The sequence below is a fragment of the Borostomias antarcticus genome, assembly GCF_949987555.1.
Source record: "Borostomias antarcticus genome assembly, chromosome: 18".
NCBI lineage: Eukaryota > Metazoa > Chordata > Actinopteri > Stomiiformes > Stomiidae > Borostomias > Borostomias antarcticus.
The window spans coordinates 7309225-7329770 of NC_140251.1; the positions used below are offsets into that span (position 1 = coordinate 7309225).

Genomic DNA, 20546 nt, shown 5'->3' on the forward strand with positions numbered 1-20546 from the left:
GCTGAAAATAAATCTTATTAGCAGCATTAATAAACGCTTTGAGGTGGAACTCAAGCGCTGGGCCGCACATTCCTCCTGTGACAGTGTTTAAATTAAGACCATGTGTCCAGATCATGCACAAGCAATAACTCAAAGAATCTGTTTGAATAATACAAGCCCAACTGAAAGGCACACCTATTCTTAATAAACGTTTTGTGGAAGCGGTGGGCACGGGTGTTTCAAACCAAACATGGCTGTTCTCTCTCCTCCTCCCTACACTGCCGACCTTTGACCCCTTGCTTCTTTGACAGAATGATGCCAGTTCCAATAAAGCCTCCACACCCATCCTGCCATCCTCAGTCCCTCCCTCTGCTATCGTACTGTAAACTGTTATGTATATTTCCTGCATTCTAAACTGACAGTAACTAATATGAGTGGTAGATTATCAAATTCGAGGCATCTGTTAGCATGTCTGACATTATCATTGTGGAGACCATGTGAATGAATGATAAATAATAATGCAGTCAAAATGATGGAACACAATCATATTGAACAGAGAATGAAAAATGTATATTATAAAAATGACGAGAGCCAACAAAAGACTAAATATGTCAGCATTTGAAGCACATAACATGGTTAAACATTTTGTAGACTAGACGGAACAAGTGTGGTACTCAAGAACATACCAGTACAGGAACAGCATTCTCAGCAGCTTTCCAAAAGAAAGTAAATCAATTTCTCCAGGGATAATGTCTGAAATCTTAAGTCCGTCTGATTCTTATAAACATACACCATCTTGATCTGTGGCTTAAAACCCTCTGATATCAACAGATCAGTTCCTTTCAATAGGTGAGCCAAACCAACCGGACAACGCCTCAATTCCACGGTTCATACTAATTAAACGGCCTTGCGGTGATACTCTGGAGGTGCAACTTCGTAGTCGCTCACACTGAAGAGAGTCGTCGAGTTCTTTACAAGGTACCTGACACAGACAAACATCAGTCAATACCACTCGAGAGCCAAAAACCTTGGGTGCAATAAAACGAGATGTGTGAAGTGTTGAGAGCTTACTTGAGGAAGTCTTGCAAGTAGCTGAGCAACAGAGCAAGGCTCTTCTCATCCAGTGGGGTGTAGGCCAGCATGGCTCCAATCCTCACTGTCAAACACAAACATCAGGAGAAAACACTGGTAACAAGGCCTACGCTAGATAGCGCCACCACCTGGCAGACAAGAGCAGAGATGTGACAGACAGTAGAACCGTCTTCAGTACCAAAAAGTCTGAGCAGGTGAGGCGCCCCGTAGATCTGAGACATGGAGGTGTCGGGGTGGGAGGCCAGGACGTCTGCGTACTGCGGCCTCTCAAACTTGTAGAGGAGCTGTGTCCCCAGCATGACGCTGAAGTACTCCCGGATTCCGGCCACCACCTCGCTCACAGCGTACTCCCTGAGAACACCAAGGTCGGGTCACACAACGGCTCCAAACGCTTGATGACAAAACAAAGAGAGGAACTGTGTGTAATTCGTCATCTGTTTGTCCTTCTTACTTGCTGTCTGAGTTTCCTCTTGATTTCTTATAGCTTGCATAATCTTCTAGGACAGCGTCAACACTCTTCTTCGCCGGCAAGTGGAAAAGCTAAAAATACAAACAATGTAAAAAATGACTCAACATTGGCAAAGTTACAAGGAATATGCTTCCATGTTAGTTCCATGTTATGCCTTTTATATTCAACCTGGTTGGTACAATCTGTCTAGATTAGATTAGATTGATAGACAGAAGCCTTTATTTAGACAGGGAAAAACATACTAAGACTAGCAGTGTTGTGCACGAACGTGCTAAAAGAGCGTCGTTCACTGAACGCACTCATGTTTTTGACGGTGACCATCTGATGCTGCTGTACGGCGCTGTTAACGGCGCTCCAGTGATAGTAAACTTTGCTCACGATTGTTGCCAGATACTGTGGAACTTTCCAGGCGAAAACCGCCAAAACTCACACAAAACAGCTCAAAAAGTTTGGAGGAAAACCACATAATCTGACAACACGACTGTGTTGCACTGTTGTACGTCACCAACATGCGCATGCTACACAGCTCCATGGATGGCTAGTGAAGGGACTTCAGACGCTGCATATTCATATATGAAGGAATTTTACAAAATGACAGGTTCTGATCCAGACGGAAAACCCCTGACATGACTAGACACAACCTTAGTACCTCAGCCTGGTTGCTTTTCCTTACAATTCTTGCCTGTGTTGGTACAGGATTCTAAACCCCTTCACAAAGCATATTTTTGAACTGCTGCAAAATAATTTGGTTCATGCAGTATAAATAAAATGACCATATACCTTTGCTGCACCTCTGGTTTCAATTTCTGCATAATAGGAAACTTTTTTCAGTAGTAAAAAAAAGTAATCGCTGTATATGATTCTATAATGGGTTGTCTATAATTCTATAATGGTCTGTCTATGGTTCTATAATGGTCTATCTGTGGTTCTATAATGGGCTGTCTATGATTCTATAATGGTCTGTCTATGGTTCCATAATGGGCCGTCTATGGTTCCATAATGGGCTGTCTATGATTCTATGGTTCTATAATGGTCTGTGTATGGTTCTAGAATGGGCTGTCTATGGTTCTATAATGGTCTGTCTATGGTTCTATAATGGTCTGTCTATGGTTCTATAATAGTCTGTCTATGGTTCTATAATGGGCTGTCTATGGTTCTATAATGGATTGTCTATGGTTCTATAATGGTCTGCCTATGGTTCTATAATGGTCTGTCTATGGTTTTATAATGGTCTGTCTATGGTTCTATAATGGACTGTGGCAATGATTGGGGGTTGGGGGTGGAGGGTAAAAGGAGGTTCTATTGAAAAAATATTATCTCAGAGCAGCGCATTAAAATAAAAAAATGAATTGTGAACTAGTTCATTTTTGGGACTGTGAACTTAGTTCAAAATTTTAAATTGTGAACTATGAAATTGAAATGAAATTTGTTAACTGAACTTTGAACTACCTCATGTAAAGTGTGAACTTGCACAACACTGGAGACCAGGTCTCTTTTACAGATATACCCTGCTTACAAACAACATATACAATAATTCAGTGGAAGAGTACAGAAAAATACAAGAACAGTTAAAGCATGCAGACAACAATGCCAATGTACAAACTTACAATCAACGAATACAGTAATACAGGAGCAGAGTACAAAAAAAATACAAAATAGTGACAAAGTACATGGGTACAGAGTATAATAATTAAAGTATAGTAAGGAAATTATTAGCATCAATGGCATTAACAAACTACAGCCTCATAGGTATCAGTTAATAATTGTTTACATGTTTGCAGCGGAATAAGGGATGGGAGCTTGTTTTGTTCCAGAGTGTATGGCCCGCAATGCGAAAAGCAGTTTCGAAGAGAAGAGTTTCCCTAATTGGATCTAGCTGTAAGGACATTTAATGGGGCTACGGTGGCAGCATACTCACCTGCTTCTGCCGCGTGATCAGGTCCCAGTCATCCACCAGCCACGGTTTCAGCTCCTCTGGGATCTTCACCTTCACCTCCACTCGGTTAATAAAGGTCTCATCCTGAAACACACGTTGGCAGTGGATTATGTGTCAATTACTTTACCTCATGTGCATAATCTACATCGCTTACTATAACCTGCTTACTTAAAAAAAACAAAAAAAAACAGAAAAGCCATGAGACGTACACTTTCTACAGTTGGGTCGACTCGTGCCCTCTTCTTCCGCGGAGGGTGTGTTATCTCCCCCCCAGCACTGGTCCCTTCTCCTGCCCCTGGAACTGAAGCAACATGGATGAAGACAAAAACACAGCCATCATTACAAAGGGCATTACTGTGGTACATGTTCTTAAGATTTGATTGCGCCCCCTTGAGTCATGTGAGCAGTATTGCATTTTTGCATTCCCACACCAAGTTGAAATTACAAGAGACTTGTTAGTAAAATAATTCCGCTGGGTACTACTTCGATACTGAACACTGATACTGTATGGTACTTACTCTTCTGTTTGTTCTTTTTCGTTTTCCTGGTGAAGAAAAGATTAAAATTAACTTTTGAGTTCACAGACCCTACAGGATTATTAATCCTTACATCATAAAGATGGTGCAGAAGTAAGCCCTGTGTTGCGAGATCCTCCTCCTACTTGAGAAATCAAAATGACAATGAGCAGAAATCAAATAAGAAAAGATGAAACATTTTAGCAAAATTAGAGCAGCATACTTGGTACAGTATGTACTAAGGTCTGGGACCTGTGTGTTGAGCCATGGGCCTGTACTAAGGTCTGGGACCTGTGTGTTGAGCCATGGGCCTGTACTAAGGTCTGGGACCAAGCCAGAGGCCTGTACTAAGGTCTGGGACCTGTGTTGTGAAGCCATGGGCCTGTACTCAGGTCTGGGACCAAGCCAGCGGCCTGTACTAAGGTCTGGGACCAAGCCAGGGGCCTGTACTAAGGTCTGGGACCAAGCCAGGGGCCTGTACTAAGGTCTGGGACCAAGCCAGGGGCCTGTACTAAGGTCTGGGACCAAGCCAGGGGCCTGTACTAAGGTCTGGGACCAAGCCAGGGGCCTGTACTAAGGTCTGGGACAAAGCCAGGGGCCTGTACTAAGGTCTGGGACCAAGCCAGGGGCCTGTACTAAGGTCTGGGACCAAGCCAGGGACCTGTACTCACACATCGATGGTTTTCTGCAGTGGAGTAGGGATCTTCTTGCTTGGTGCTGCTACTGCCCTCATCCTCCCTTCAACATAGTGGTCTCTGAAAAACGGTATACAATAGCCACAGAAAAAAACAACAGCATGACAATGATACATAATTCAAACACAAAATAAGAAGCTATTTCAGACATTCTCACACGGACCAAACCGAGGCGACTCACTGGTTAGCCCTCTGAAGCTCTTTCTGTTTCTGCAGGTTGCAATCCACATATTTAAGTACTCTGCTTTCAGGAACCCATTCGTCCCAACTAGAAAAGAGGACAAGCATTAAGAACTATTTTTAAGTAGCCTCTGTGTATAGCCAGGCAACATAGCATTCTCTGAACACAGTGCACATTTCTTGAGAAACGGTCATTTCTAATTAGTAAATAACAAAAATGTCAAAGATTTATTACATATTTTGTAAATCGATAGAGCACCATCTCAAGTATTCCTATCCAGGTGTTGAAAGAGAATGATTTGAATCTTATGTTTGAAAACATACTTCTTATTCCACCCACTGTAGTGAATAAAGTACTTGATTTGCTTCTCCTTGATGTTTGTCTTAACACACTGAAAAGAAACACAATCAACACTTAACACACACACGTGAAGGAGTGCATTACACACTTTGCATTACTGCATTCATTGTGAAATGTGCATCTAAACATGGACATTGATAAACCAGCATACCTTTGCTTCGTAGAGTAATGGCCCATGAAAACACAGCACACGTTCACCTGTGTAGAAAGACAAGTTCACCAAGCATAAGTCATTATGGAGACAATACGGGCTCAATATCAAACACTCCCGTATCTGCGAGGAATCTGGGTGTGACCCTGGACGACCAACTGTCATTCTCCGCACATATCACCTCCGTCACTCCTGCAGACGCTCCTGCAGATTCATGCTCTACAACATCAGGAGGATGCACCCTTTCCTCACTGATGAATCGGTGAAGGTGCTCATCCAGGCCCTAGTCATCTGCCACCTGGACTACTGCAACTCCCTCTTTAATGGGGCACCGGCGTCAGCCATTAAACCCCTGGAACTTGTCCAGGAAGCTGCTGCTTGCCTAGTGTTCAACCACCACAAGTTCTCCCACACAACTTTCCTTCTCCGTTCCCCACACTGGCTCCCTGTAGCGGCTCACATCCAGTTTAAAACTCTGGACCTAGCCTACAGGTAGACCTGTAACAATTATTACATAATCGCCAAACTGCAATTTTGTGACATAATCGCAATTTTTATTTTTTACAGTGTACAATTGCATAATGGCTGCACTTCCAGACAGTGGCTGTTGTGTATGATAGGTTCTAGAAGCAAGATAGTTAACTAACGAGGCTAACCACCTTAACTACCTAAACCAAACCAGAGGCTTTGGTCTGGGAGCTGGAACTCAACCCTCCTCTCTGCTCAGGTTATAGCTCTCTCTCTCTCTCTCCCTCTCACTCACTCCTCTCTCTCTTTCTCTCATTCATTCACTCACTCACTCTCTCTCTCTCACAGTCCTCACTCACTCAAATGATTGGCCGTTGAAGTGTTAAAAAAACACATCAGTGGCAAGAATAGGCCTGCTGTAGTTTCCCTGTATGTTTTTAACAGATAAAACACCATTGCCCAAGAACCTTTCTGGTACCTAGAACCCTCCCACCAGGGCATGCTTTGCAAGCGCACCCCACTAAAAAAAGAATTATGTTATTAATTGCTATAATTTCTGAGAAAATTAATCGTCTAGCAAAATTTGTAATCGTTACAGCCCTAACAGGGCAATGAAAGGAACAGCCCCCTCCTACCTCCAGGTAATGGTCAAACCTTATACCCCCCTCCCGAATGCTATGCTCTGCTACCTTGGGGCAACTGGTTGCCCCATCACTCCGAGGCCTCTGCGGTCGATTGACACTGTCACAGCTCTTCTCTGTCCTGGCCCCGTAGTGGTGGAAAGAACTGCCCACTGATGTCAGCCCATCTTTCGACGCAGGCTTAAAACTCATCTCTTCAATAAGTATTACAACAATCCCCCCTCTTATGCACCTATTGTATTTTAGATTGCTATTCTTGCACTTTGCCAGCACTAGGAGATGCACTTGTGAGTTCTGGCAAATAGTAGTACTTTGGCTTTTCCTACGTTAAATGCAGTTATTGTTAGTCGTTTTGGATAAAAGCCTCTGCTAAATGACTGTAATGTAATGTCTGCAGTCTGCACATTGCAATGACGGAAGGAACAAGCATAGGATGCATGTATAAGACGCACTGCACTCACACATCACGCCGCACAAACATATACACTCACTTACACATTACACTCTGCATACTCACTGTATATACACTGACTGCACTAGCTTTTGTATACTGTACTTTTTCTTAGCTTACCTTTGTTGCATTAACATTTTGTTCTCGCCCTTTGCACTGTCCGGTCACGTCCCTGCACCCTGTCCCTGTCCAATGTTGTCTCAATGTTATGCACCACGACAGCAATTTTCTAGTACGTTGTAAAACTGCATGGCAATAAACGGATTCTGACAATCTTGACTCTTGAGCCAGGATGGGAGGCACTCAGAATGTGTTCACGCTTCCTGGACCATACGTGACGAGCCACAGTTCGATGGACACAAAAATAAAGCTAACGTTAACCTTAGCTTTGCCGTTACCTTAGCTAGAGCCAGACTAGTTAATATGAATTTGAGTTAGCAGTCACTTGTCAGGGCTCATTATTATACTTCTGCAGAACATCACACATTTGACCACGGAGTTTGTCGATTGACTATTCACGCTTGCACTCAGAAGAAGTGGGCGCGCCTGTAGCTAGCTAGCTAGTTGGTTCTAACTAGCTGAGTTAACGTTAGCTACACGAGCGGCAGACTGAAGTCCCATCTGCTGCACACGGGGCTACAGATAGGGTTCCATACCTTCTAGAAATTTGGGTTTAGGGTCCTGTTTTGGCGCCATTCACAGATTAAACAATCAAAATATCTGAAAAATTAAATCAAGGCATCGCCAGCTCCCGTCGTTCCATTCAGCAACAATGGAGTCGCTTCACAATAACGTCACGTCCGTGGCGCAAGTTTAACACGTTGCCGTCTGCTGCAAAAACAGTGCTGATCTAGGAGCAGATTCTACTGCATGTTTTGCCGGCATCTCGGTGGCTCCAGCGGTAGCCTGCGTTGTGTAAAATAAATACAGGTCTCAGATCAGACATTTGTATCAAATCTAAACGTGGTCTCTGCTGCTGTCTGTGGCTCACCTCATAGTTCAGTGGATACACAGCTAGCACTATTCCGTTATAGTGAAATGGAGGAGTCAATTGTGCTCAGATAAATATCTGACAGATAATTGACAGTTTAGCTCACGAGTGCATCACAATGTGCTTTGCCCAAAAGGTTACCGCTGTTCTGTTGGCCCCCCTATCTTCTTGTGCATACAATTAGCCTAAATATTTTTTAATCTATATAATTTATATATTTAGAGGGCCAAGCAAGTGTTGTTGTTGTTATTGTAGCCTATATGACATTACTTGTAACTATATGATTAATGCTATTTAAAGAGATCATTGTCGATTGATATCACTGTCCCTTGCTATCGCTTTAATATACATTGTAACAAACATTTTCTTTTGTTTTTATTATCTTTTTTTTTTACAATCAAATGATGTATAACACAATATAGGCTTTGAGCATCATGACTGTCTCTACGAGCTACTGAGCTGTTTGATAATTGTATGAATAAACAGATGATGAGACAACAACTGAGATTATGGTGTGACCTCTGCTTCTTAAAGCAGCATTATGCTACAAATCACATTAACTGTGGAAAATGATGACGGAGAGGATGAAGATTATTATTATATAGTGTCTGTTCAAAACGTGCGTGTTTAGTACGGGCTAACAGTGCCCCCTCTGTCCCCACTACTGCACTCCCTGTACACGCACGAGTGTACAGCCACCTTCGAGTCCAATGCCATTGTCAAGTTTGCTGACGACAGCAGTGATAGGCCTGATCACCGACAATGATGAGAGGGCCTACCTGGAGGAGGTGAGGCTCCTGACAAAACAACCTCCATCTGAACGTCAACAAGACAAAGGAGATGCTGATGGACTTTGTGAGGAAGCAGGAGAGGAACTACATCCCTCTAATATGCAATGGGACCCTGGTAGAGAGAGTGTACAACTTCAAGTACCAGATCACCGAGGACCTGACATGGTCAAAAAGAAAGCACGTCAGAGACATACCAACTCAGACAACTGAGGAAATTCAGAGCAGCATTTTTTTGTCTTAAAATGTTAATCTTGAAATGATTTTAGACATTTGTGCTAATTTATTAAAAATCTAAATTCAAATTATATGTACATAAGTGTGCACATCCTTTGATGACACCCAAAAGTGAGCTGAGGTGCATTTTGTTTCCACTGATACTGCTTGAGATGTTTCTACAACTTAGTTGGAGTCCACCAGTGATAAATTCAATTGATTGTACATGATTGGGGATTGCCAACACCTGCCTATATAAGGTCCCACAGTTGACAGTGCATGTCAGAGCAAACTCTAAGCCATGGGGTCAAAGGAATTATCTGCAAACCTCAGAAACAGGATTGTGTCAAGGCATAGATCTGGAGAGGGGTATTTACCAACTTTACAGGTCCCAAAAAGCACAGTGGCCACCATCATTCGTAAATGGAAGAAGTTTGGAACCACCAAAACTCTTCCTAGACCTGGCCGCCCGGCCAAGCTGAACAATCAGGGAAGATGGGCCTTTGCCAGGGAGGTGAGCAGGAACCCAAGGGTCACTTTGACAGAGCTCCAGCGTATTGTTGTGATGGGAGAACCTTTCAGAAGATCAACCATCCAGCCATCACTCCACCAATCAGGCCTTTATGGTAGAATGGCCAGACAGATTGGATGTGGGGCGCATTACAAATAAAAATAACATAACATAACTGAAGCCACTCCTTAGTAAAAGGCACATGACAGCCCTCTTGGCACCTAGAGGACTCTCAAACCATGAGAAACAAGATTCTCTGGTCTGATGAAACCTAATTGAACTTTTTGGCCTGAATACTAAGTGTCAGTATGGAAGAAACCAGGCACTGCTCATGACTGGGATAATACCATCCTTACAGTGAAGCATGGCAGTGGCAGCATCATGATGTGGGGATGTTTTTCAGCAGCGGGAACGGAGCGATTAATCCTGATAAAGGGAAAGATGAATGCAGCTAAGTACACTGAGATCCTTGAAGAGAACCTGCTCCAGAGCACTCTGGACCTCAGACTGGGGCAAAGGTACACCTTCCAAAAGGACAATGACCCTAAGCACAAAGCCAAGATAACAGAGGAGTGGTTTCAGGACAAGTCTGTGAATGTCCCTGAGTGGCCCAGCAAGAGCCCAGACTTGAACCCGATTGGACATCTTTTTAAATTTATTTAAACCTTTATTTAACCAGGGGAAATCCTGTTGAGATTGAAATCTGTTTTGCGATGGAGCCCTGGCCAAGAGTGCCGCAATAAAAAACAAGAACATCAAGTCAGACAATACAGTAAAAGTATAAAGGGTACTTAATATACATGAATAACCTGGGGGGGGGGGTTATGTATGTACAGTCAAGTCAGAAAGTCTGCACAGCCCTTCACTTTTTCCACATTTTGATACATTATAACCTTATTCCAAAATTGTGTAATTAGTGTTCATTTGTCAACTTTGTAATTTTCAGAATTTGTAACTTGTAAATTTGTAATAGAGTAGGCTATTCGAGTTGATCTGTATCAAGCACAATCTTGGAGCAGGCAGCAACATTTCACTGTGACTGTACACCGTACATTACATGTGACAAAGGAATCTTGAATCACTTCCTTGGGTCCTAGTGCCAGTTGAAAACTTGCCTGTTGGGAACGGGCTGATTAGAACGGCTCATCCAAACAACTTCACACTTGACACTGCACTTCCTTGGGTCCTGAGCAATACACCTGGCAAATTATAACTTCATACAGTGCCCAGTTCTCGAGACAATCGAAATACAGGCAGAGAGGTTGAGAAAGGCAGAGAGAGCAGTCCTTCCATTCTAATATTATTATCTTGATTGCAATACTATACAGTAAATATGTTTGGGACAAGAGTGACCAAAAATCATGTTAACTTGTCCCACAGTGTGTCTGCCTGTGATATCTGCGCTGTGTCTGTGAAAGAATCTTGGTCTGCAAACAGGACACCCAAGTATACCCCATCCAACCACCTATCTTAAGCATGCTTGCCCCATACCCCCTAGAACAAAAAATAATAAATAAATAAAAACCTGCAACTCTCGTGGTTGGTTGGCTGCTGTGCCCTCGTCATGACGCTCTGTGTAGTACAATGTTACAGTATTTTTTATTTTTTTTAATCATTGGTTCATTCAGACCACACATTAGCAGGAGTTGATGTTCCAAACACAATGCACAAACTCACACAATGCCACAGGCACAAACAGAATGATGAAGCAGCAGCAACTTGTAATGCACAACAGTTACCTGCTTGTTGTTTATTTGACGTCTTTTTATTTGAAGCACTTTGAGCTAGTTGTATGAAAAGTGCTATATAGGCTACATAGTGTAGTATTGTTATTATTATTATTATTATTATTAATCAATCAATCAATAAAACCCTGTTTGTCAATCTGCAGCTGGATTGTATGTAAAATTACCCCCATGGTAAATGTGTGATACAATGACCTCAATACAGGCTAGATGTCATACTCTACTGGTAAATCCAGTGAGAGTCAGCTACAAACCACGGCTGGTCATTGGCTGGTCTTGCTGGATTTACCAGGTCTGTCTGGTCAGTCTCACCCTGTCTGTCAGTCTTAAAGGCGTGTAACCATAGGACCTCGTCTCATTGTTGCTTGCGACTTTAATTTGATTTTTATTACACATTTTATTGCACGTCTCTTAGTCCATGCAGCTCACTAAGCACAGCCGTGGGATGGGCGCTGATTAGCGTGCATCAGGATACAATGGAGATATGACCCAAACACAGGAGAAGAATGTTCAGAAACTTTACTCTCAAATGAAATCAGTAAAAGCACAAAACATAACGTCTTGTGTTTGTTCAGTGGATAGTGTTGGGGGGAACTGGGGAGTCCGGTCATCAAGTCTGGTCACTGAGTCTTGTCATCGAGTCTGGTCATTGAGTCGGGTCATCAAGTCGGGGCTGTGATTGAAGGGACTTGGTCAGACGGGTTTGTGTCAGGTTCGCGACTTTTTCCAACAATTCGCGACGGAGCATCTCATGCAGAGAGAGCTCCGGACCTCGTGTCCAGTGGGCCTTGGGCGATTGTGGAACGTCAGGCTTAGATCGTCCCTTTAGTGTCACACCACTGGACACCATGGGGGTGGATAAGTGGCTAGCGGGGCTGTCTCCTCTACCGGTCTTGGTCATCGCGAATGGTAGTCTGACAGATGGACCTGTTACAGACGGGGCTGTGTCAGATGGACCTGTTACAGACGGGGCTGTGTCAGATGGACCTGTTACAGACGGGGCTGTGTCAGATGGACCTGTTACAGACGGGGCTGTGTCAGATGGACCTGTTACAGACGGGGCTGTGTCAGATGGACCTGTTACAGACGGGGCTGTGTCAGATGGACCTGTTACAGACGGGGCTGTGTCAGATGGACCTGTTACAGACGGGGCTGTGTCAGATGAACCTGTTACAGACGGGGCTGTGTCAGATGGACCTGTTACAGACGGGGCTGTGTCAGATGGACCTGTTACAGACGGGGCTGTGTCAGATGGACCTGTTACAGACAGGCCTGTGTCAGAGGCCCTCTTCATCAGAGAGTCCGAGGTGGAAGTGGTCGCCCCTTGAGAGACTTTTTCCCACTTATTACGAATGAGCCTCCAACGCTGAGAGAGCTCCAGATCTTGTCTCCAGTGGGGCGCGGGTGATCGTGGAACGTCCTGGTCAGATTGTCCCTTTACCAGCACACCAGTAGATACCACAGGGGTGGATAAGTGGCTAGTGCGGATGTCTCCTCTACTGGTCCTGGTCATGAAGAGTGGTGGACTGGCAGATGGAGCTGTGACAGAAGGGACTGTGTCAGGTGACCTCTTCATCAGAGAGTCCGAACTGGAAGTGGCTGCTCTTTGATGGTCTCTTTCCGACATCTCGTGAAAGAACCTCTGATGCAGAGAGACCTCTGGACCTTGCCTCCAGTGGGACTCGGGCGATCGTGGAACGTCCGGGTCAGATTGTCCCTTTACCAGCACACCAGTAGATGCCATGGGGGTGGATAAGTGGCTAGCGGGGCTGTCTCCTCTACTGGTCCTGGTCATTGAGAGTGGTGGACTGGCAGATGGAGCTGTGACAGACGGGGCTGTGACAGCTGCCCTGTTCACCAGAGAGTCTGCGCTGTTGCAACAGAGCCTCTGACAGCGAGGCAGCACCAGACGCTCCCTGTCGGCCTCGGCTGAGAGCGGAACGTTCAGCTCAGATGTGCCCTTTGAACTTTTGCCCTTGTGTGTCTGGAAGGGCTCGGCGACGCCGCCAGACGGCATGGGGGCGGAGCCTCTACTCATCTCAGACACCGGGTCTTCTCCACAGGCCCCCGGATCATAGGAGTATGAACCTGGATCGTCTTGTCCTCGACAGTCCCAATGGAGCTCATGCATCTGCATTAGTACTTCCAGACGGGCAAGGCAGCTGTTGACCCGGACTTTCACACTCTCCAGCTCGGCCCTTTTGAGATAGAATAAAATAAATGAATAAAAAAATGACTTTTGATGATTTTAGTACACTTGTATAATCAAAATGCATCATACCACACACTTTACACATAAACACACACATCTCACACATGCAAGCACAAACACACACACACACACACACACAGTTGGATACACTGCAAAAAACATTTTGAACTTACCAATCACTGTCTTCACGGTTTTCATCCTAATTTATAAAGGAAATACCAGATGGATGTTGAGGTCATTAAGGCTTCACAAAGAGCAGCTTCTGTAATTGTTTGAATTGTAAATTATTAAAGTACAATGAAACTTTGATTACCAACCTTAATATTTCCTTGGCGATTTCTCCATTGGTCTAATAGCCAAGACAGGATCAGGATCATAGAGAGAGCTAACACAACTCCCCAGAGTATCACATCAAGGTCCAGGAACGGGTTTGGCTGAAAGGGCGTCGCCTCAGGACCTTGGGATGTATGTCCACATGGCACCCTCTCTCGGGTTCTAGAAAAAATCTTTCTTGCACTATCGAACATATTGGCAAAGACACATCTTTAGCAACATGTTAATCTCATCGCAAACACCACACTGACGCTTGTCGACTTGTTACAGCAGGATGTACCTTGCCGCTGTGACGTGTACATGTTACGCCATGCGAACACCCGTGATGTCACAGACCGGATAGAACACTGTGACTTGACGGCTAGTCCAGGCGGCCAACTAATTGAAATAAATGTAGTGCTAGATTTAAATAGATTTAAGCTATTTTATTTTAGCGTTGTTAAGACCCAACGATACCTGCTAGCCAGATGTGCCAGAGACCCCAGAAGCAGAGACAAGACCGGATCCAAGTTCAACGATTTGATAAATCATAAACCCTACCTAACATAAACGAAAACTAGCCTATTTAGTTGTGTATGGGTGCCTGGTAGGAATATGAATGGAGTGTGTGTGTGTGTCAGTGTCCGGTGCGAGTGTAGGCTAAATGTACCGGGGAGTGTTGTGTAGGATAAGCAGACAGGGAGTAACGTAAGTCTATAACACATGAATGAGCAACTCTGTCTCTACTTTCCTCGGACACCGTCGGCCTGATAGCATGAATATTCACACGGGTATCTGCAAGGGTCTTGTGCAGATGATGACAAGGCCACATTTTAAAAATGAATTCGCGTTTTGGCTAATTTTAACATAGCCGTCATACTAATTTTCGCTGTTCTCCATTCACTTATGCTAACAATGTTAGCGATCACAACAGTAGGCTATATGTGCAAGAAAATGTCTTCTGATCGATCTAGCGGTCAGAACTAGTTGTAGGCAATCTAGATACCAAAACATTTCTTGTATATTTTTATTTATTTAAAAGGGACAGTGCATAAAAATATATATATATATATATATTACTGAATTTTATCCCATTTTACATTACATTCATTGAGCTGCAAAGTGACTTACAATAATTGCATTTAAAGTAGGAAACGTCAGTGTACTACTCAAATAAAATCCAACTTTATTTATATAGCGCATTTCATACACAGAGCCAGGGCCGGCCCTAGCATTTCAGCAGCTCTAGGCGAGATTTGTTGACGGGGGGGGGGGGGGGGGGGGGGGGGGGGTGCTGCTGCGCGATTTGTTAACGGGGGAGGCGCCCGGCGCTGGGCGGAGGCGCCGCATCGCATTGCGAAGCGTAATAGAGACAGTAGGGATTACGGAATGAAATTATTATGCCTCAGTATCTCCAAGTATATCCTTTGTGATATTGTCATAATCTGGATGATAAATAATGGTGATTTTAATGGTCTGTGCATGAATCCCTTTGAGGCGATGGTTGTACTGTATTGTTAATGTGGTTCAGACTTTGACCTTCTCTATCACTACACTGGTCTGAGTAAATAATTCAGGCCACCTCATTTGGAGAGGCTTTTTGTGCTGTAGGCTGCCAGAACCGAAACAGCCACAATGGTGGTCTTAATTTCTATCATATCCCATCTTTGAGGACACCTTTTGATGCTAGCCGTAGAAATCTGTGTCTCAAAGCCATTGGAAGAACTGACAGAATACATCATTTCTACTTCAAGACTGTGCAGTGGCCATTTCATTTCAGGTAAGGTATTTTCCTGTATCCTACAACAGGTAGCTACATCTGCTTGAAACAGGTCATTCTGTCCTTTAGTCTATATCATTCCTCATGAAACATAACGCTTAAAGCGACCCCCTCTCAAAAGAAAAGTCACCAACTGCCCTGCTGCATGTTTTCCAACATTCATGTATGCCCTTTGTTAACAGGGGAAAGACACATTCAGTATACAAAGAAAGCAAATATCTTGTTGTATACACTCTAAAAATAAAAAAGTGCAATAGTACATAGAACCATTTGTAACATAGAACCCTTTTTTGTCAATGTGTTTTCATTATACAGTACACAGTGTACAGACACAACACAGGTAACAGATAATGAACGGAGAAGGAAAAAGATACAAAATAAAGTGAATAACCAAACAGTAAGAAAAATAAAAACAACAGTAACAACATCAAAAACAGTTCACAGAGTAGTATGCATGTGCATTACACATTTCAAGTGGTAAGAGGCATTGTTAAATGTTCCACATCAGAAATAAAAGGCTGCCACCCTACAGTACATCCAATTTCAATGTTGATCCCCACAATGTATATCTTATATTTTCTATGTTAAGAGAATTCATGATCTCGCAAATCCACCTGCAAAATGAGAGGCGGCGGTCACTCTTCCAATTCAAAAGAATGAGACGTCTTGCTAGAAGAAGCAAGCATTGATAGTACCTGAACACTGGTGACTCTTTAAAACGCTTGAATAACCAAAGTCCTTCCCACACTGGTCACAGTGGTATGGCTTCTCTCCTGTATGAACACGCTGGTGCCTCCTGAGACTGTCCTCTCTAGTGAAGCTCTTCCCACACTGTTCACAGTGGTGCGGCTTCTCTCCTGTATGAACACGCTGGTGTGTCTTTAGCGCTCCTGACTGAGTGAAGCTCTTCCCACACTGGTCACAGTGGAACGGCTTCTCTCCTGTATGAATACGCTGGTGTGTCTTGAGATTACCATCTCGACTGAAGTTCTTCCCACAGTGTTCACAGTGGTACGGCTTCTCTCCTGTATGAACGAGCTGGTGTCTCCTGAGATCAACCTCTTGACTGAAGTTCTTGGCACACTTATCACAGTGGTATGGCTTCGCTCCTGTATGAAAACGCTGGTGTGTCCTTAATTTTTCTGACTGAGTGAAGTTCTTCCCACACTGGTCACAGTAGTACAGCTTCTCTCCTGTATGGACACGCTGGTGTGTTTTGAAGTGTACTGACTGAGAGAAGTTCTTCCCACACTGGTCACAGTGGTGTGGCTTCTCTCCTTTATGAACACACTGGTGTGTCTTTAAGGCTCCTGAATAAGTGAAGCTCTTCCCACACTGGTCACAGTGGTACAGCTTCTCTCCTGTATGGACACGCTGGTGTGTTTTGAAGTGTACTGACTGAGAGAAGTTCTTCCCACACTGGTCACAGTGGTGTGGCTTCTCACCTGTATGAACACACTGGTGTGTCTTTAAGGCTCCTGAATAAGTGAAGCTCTTCCCACACTGGTCACAGTGGTACGGCTTCTCTCCTGTATGAACACGCTGGTGTATTCTGAGATTAGACTGTAGACTGAAGTTCTTCCCAAACTGGTCACAGTGGTACGGCTTCTCTCCAGTATGAACACACTGGTGTGTCTTTAAGGGTCCTGTGTGACTGAACTTCTCCCCACACTGGTCAAAGTGGTACGGTCTTGGCTTGTCCGTGTCTCTCTGTCTCCTGGTGGGAGCTGGGGTGAGGGGGGTGTTGGAGGTGGTGATAGGTAGTGATCGAGAGGAGAAAGTCTCTGGTCTGATCTCTCCTCTCCTCAGCAGAGAGACAAAGAGGTTGTCATGGCTCCTCTTGATGTGCTTGTGGAGGAAGATCTGGGAAGTGTAGGAGAGTGGGCACTCTGAGCAGGAGAACACCCGAGTCTGGGACAACTCTGACATCACTCCTGGGGGGGGGGGAGAGACAGAGAACATTAAAAAAAATTATTACACACTTCAAATATAGTGATTATATGTAGCTAGTGAGGGAAAACACAACTGCACCACAATTTCAGATTGAGGAGAGGAGAGAAAGCATTGAGTGCCCCTATACTTCGAGGTACCCCACCACGGCAATGCACAATGAGTGCGATGCAAAATGGCTACGATGACAGTGCAGCAAGTGTGTATTGCAGCAAGCCTTCATTAGACACTTTCATAAACTCTAAATCAGAAGATGTAGTAAGAAATCAATGTGTGAATGTCATTTTACTGTATAGCCTACCAAAATAAGACAGAAAAGTTATTTACCCTTTTTTAACAATGCTTTATTTAGTACATCAGTCAACACTGTAATGAGCTCTAAATCATAAGATGTAGTAATAAATCAATGTGTGAATTTTGCTTCCTACATAAATCCAACTAAAGAAATGAAAAACAATAAAAAGAACTAGAAGGTACATTTCCTGGAGAAAATGTGAGGTGGGCTAGCTGCTGCAGCTGTACTGCTAGTACTACTACGGACCAAGCAATCTCCATGCACCCACCGGCGAAGACCGTGTGTCTCTAGCCCACTGAAGGGCTGAGTTGTGGGGCCCGTGGCGTGGATAGTCGCGTGGTGGTGAGACTCCGCCCCCTCAGGTCAGAGCCAGTCGGGGACAGTGTACCCCTTTCGGGCCCACCTACCTGACTCCACCAGTGAAGACCGTGTCTCTAGCCCACTCAGGGGCTGAGTTGTGGGGCCCGTGGCGTGCTGATTAGGCTCCACCCCCTTGGGTCACAGCTAGTCGGGGACAGTACAGTGACCTCCGGGCAATCTCCATGCATCCACCATTGAAGACTGTGTGTCTCTAGCCCACTCAGGGGCTGAAAAGTGGGTTCTGTGGCGTGAATAGTGGCGTGGTGGCGAGGCTCCGCCCCTTTTGGTCATAGCCAGTCAGGGACTGTGTACTCCTCTTCGGGCTACCCACCGGCCCCCACCAGTGAAGATCATGTGTCTCTATTCCACTTTGGCTGAGTTCTGTGCTACCACATTAGTTATAAAAGGGTGCCTGTACCTTTAAGAGAGGCTGCACATGCACACAAATTCAAAAAAAGCAGCAGCTGCCACCACTCTAATCCCAACTGACACTCTGATCCTAGACATGGTCTGCTTTAGACAGCTCTATCGCAAAAACTATAAATTACATTACATTACATTACAGTCATTTAGCAGACGCTTTTATCCAAAGCGACTAACAATAATTGCATTTAACGTAGGAAGAGCCTGTACTACTACTTGCCAGAACTCACAAGTGCATCTTCTTTCTAAAACAAGTGACTAAGAGCATAATCTAGTGCTGAAGGCAAAGTGCAAGAATAGCAATCTAAAGTACAGTGCAATATAATATAATACAATAAGTGCTTAGGCGGGAGGATTGTTGTAGTACTTCTTGAAGAGATGAGTTTTGAGCCTGCAACGAAAGATGGGCAGCAACTCTGCTGTCCTGACATCAGTGGGCAGTTCATTCCACCACTGCGGGGCCAGGACAGAGAACAGTCGTGACCGTGTCGATCGACCGCAGGAGCCTCGGAGTGACGGGGCAACCAGTCGCCCTGAGGTAGCAGAGCGTAGCGGTCAGGAGGGGGTGTAAGGTTTGACCATGGCCTGGAGGTAGGAGGGGGCTGTTCCTTTCATTGCCCTGTAGGTTAGCGCCAGAGTTTTAAACTGGATGCGAGCCGCTACAGGGAGCCAGTGTAGGGAACGGAGGAGGGAAGTTTTGGAGAATTTGGAGAATTTGGGGTGGTTGAACACCAGGCGAGCAGCAGCTTATATATTGACACCATAGGAAACATTTCTATGTATAATATGTCCGTATAGCTTAAACACTGTAGGCATTGCAACTAGTTAGACAAAGGGTAAAAATGCTAAATTAGCAGCTCAAAAGTTAGAGTGCGGCACCATACATTTCAATGGGGAGCGCAGTTGCCGGACAAATTGTCATACCGTGAAAACTAGAAGTCACACAGCTTAGATACTTACATTGTACGAATCAGCACAGTTGTGTGAATGTTTTGATTTGTAATATGTGTGTGAGCTTTTAAAACTGTAGGAGTGCCAGCAGTTTACAAAATGTGTGAATATTTTTCAAAGCAACAGCTGCCACCACTCTAAAAACATAATGATACTGAACCTTCCACCAGCAGTTTCAATGGCAAAAAAATTACTATTAAAAATTAAATTACTATAAACTATAAAAAACAAAAAAAAATCTGAATGGATCCGTTAAAGAGCTAAACATCGTGAACAATTTAAAGTTTGAATGACGTTTCTATCACTAAGTATGAAGAAGTAGTTAAGGAGACAAAAACAAAAAGAAAGAAAGAAAGAAAGAAAGAAAGAAAGAAAGAAAGAAATAGTGGGAATATCACAAGTTGGGCTAGCTTCTGCAAGCTAGCCCACCTAAAAAGTCAGTGCTTACAATGAAATACTGAGACACAACTGTCCTATGCGGCTTCAGAATAACCAATAATAGTCATCATCCTATGATGGTGCGAAATCATCTCTCAATATAATCTAGGTAAGGCTGCCGGATTTTCAGAAAGATTATATATTTTTTCCTAAGATCATATGTGATCTTCTCAAAAGGAATGCAACTGTTCAATTCTGAGGACCATCTATCAATGAGGAGAGGGGAATCAGATTTCCACGTCACTGCTATGCATTTTCCTGGCCACACATAAAGCAATGTCCATAAATTTAAATTGGGGAGTACTTGAAGAGTTACTGACGCATGTGAATTCCCTAGAAAGCAAAGGGTGTAATGAGAAGGTAGCTCCTGTAATCCTGGGCAAGGTGTCACAGAGGTCATACCAGAAGGGCCTCACCTTTGTGCAGAGCCAGCTACAGTGCAGGAAGGAAACAATCTATATACCACATCTAAAACAAATTTCTGACTATTAAGGTCTAGATTCCTGAATTTTCTGTGGGATTAGGTACAGTTGGTGGAGGAAGTTATAATGAATGAGTCTGTACTGCATTTATAGTATCTCACATACTGTCCTGGCATGAATCTAACCAGAGTTGTTCATCGATCGTTATATTAAC

At 44.0% G+C, this 20546-nt stretch overlaps 1 protein-coding gene across 1 annotated transcript; it reads right to left on the reverse strand.

The window, feature by feature from the left end:
* Window positions 1-533: 533 nt before the first annotated feature.
* Window positions 534-7721, reverse strand: morf4l1 (mortality factor 4 like 1). Its single transcript, XM_084452999.1, has 12 exons — window positions 7595-7721; window positions 5379-5425; window positions 5191-5258; window positions 4868-4954; window positions 4663-4746; window positions 3995-4020; window positions 3686-3777; window positions 3459-3560; window positions 1523-1611; window positions 1250-1422; window positions 1051-1135; window positions 534-961 (listed from the first exon to the last, which is right to left on the reverse strand). Exons 1-12 carry the CDS (start codon window positions 7632-7634, stop codon window positions 877-879), a joined length of 978 nt encoding a protein of 325 aa, XP_084309125.1. The 5' UTR covers window positions 7635-7721; the 3' UTR covers window positions 534-876.
* Between the last annotated feature and the right edge of the window lie 12825 nt (window positions 7722-20546).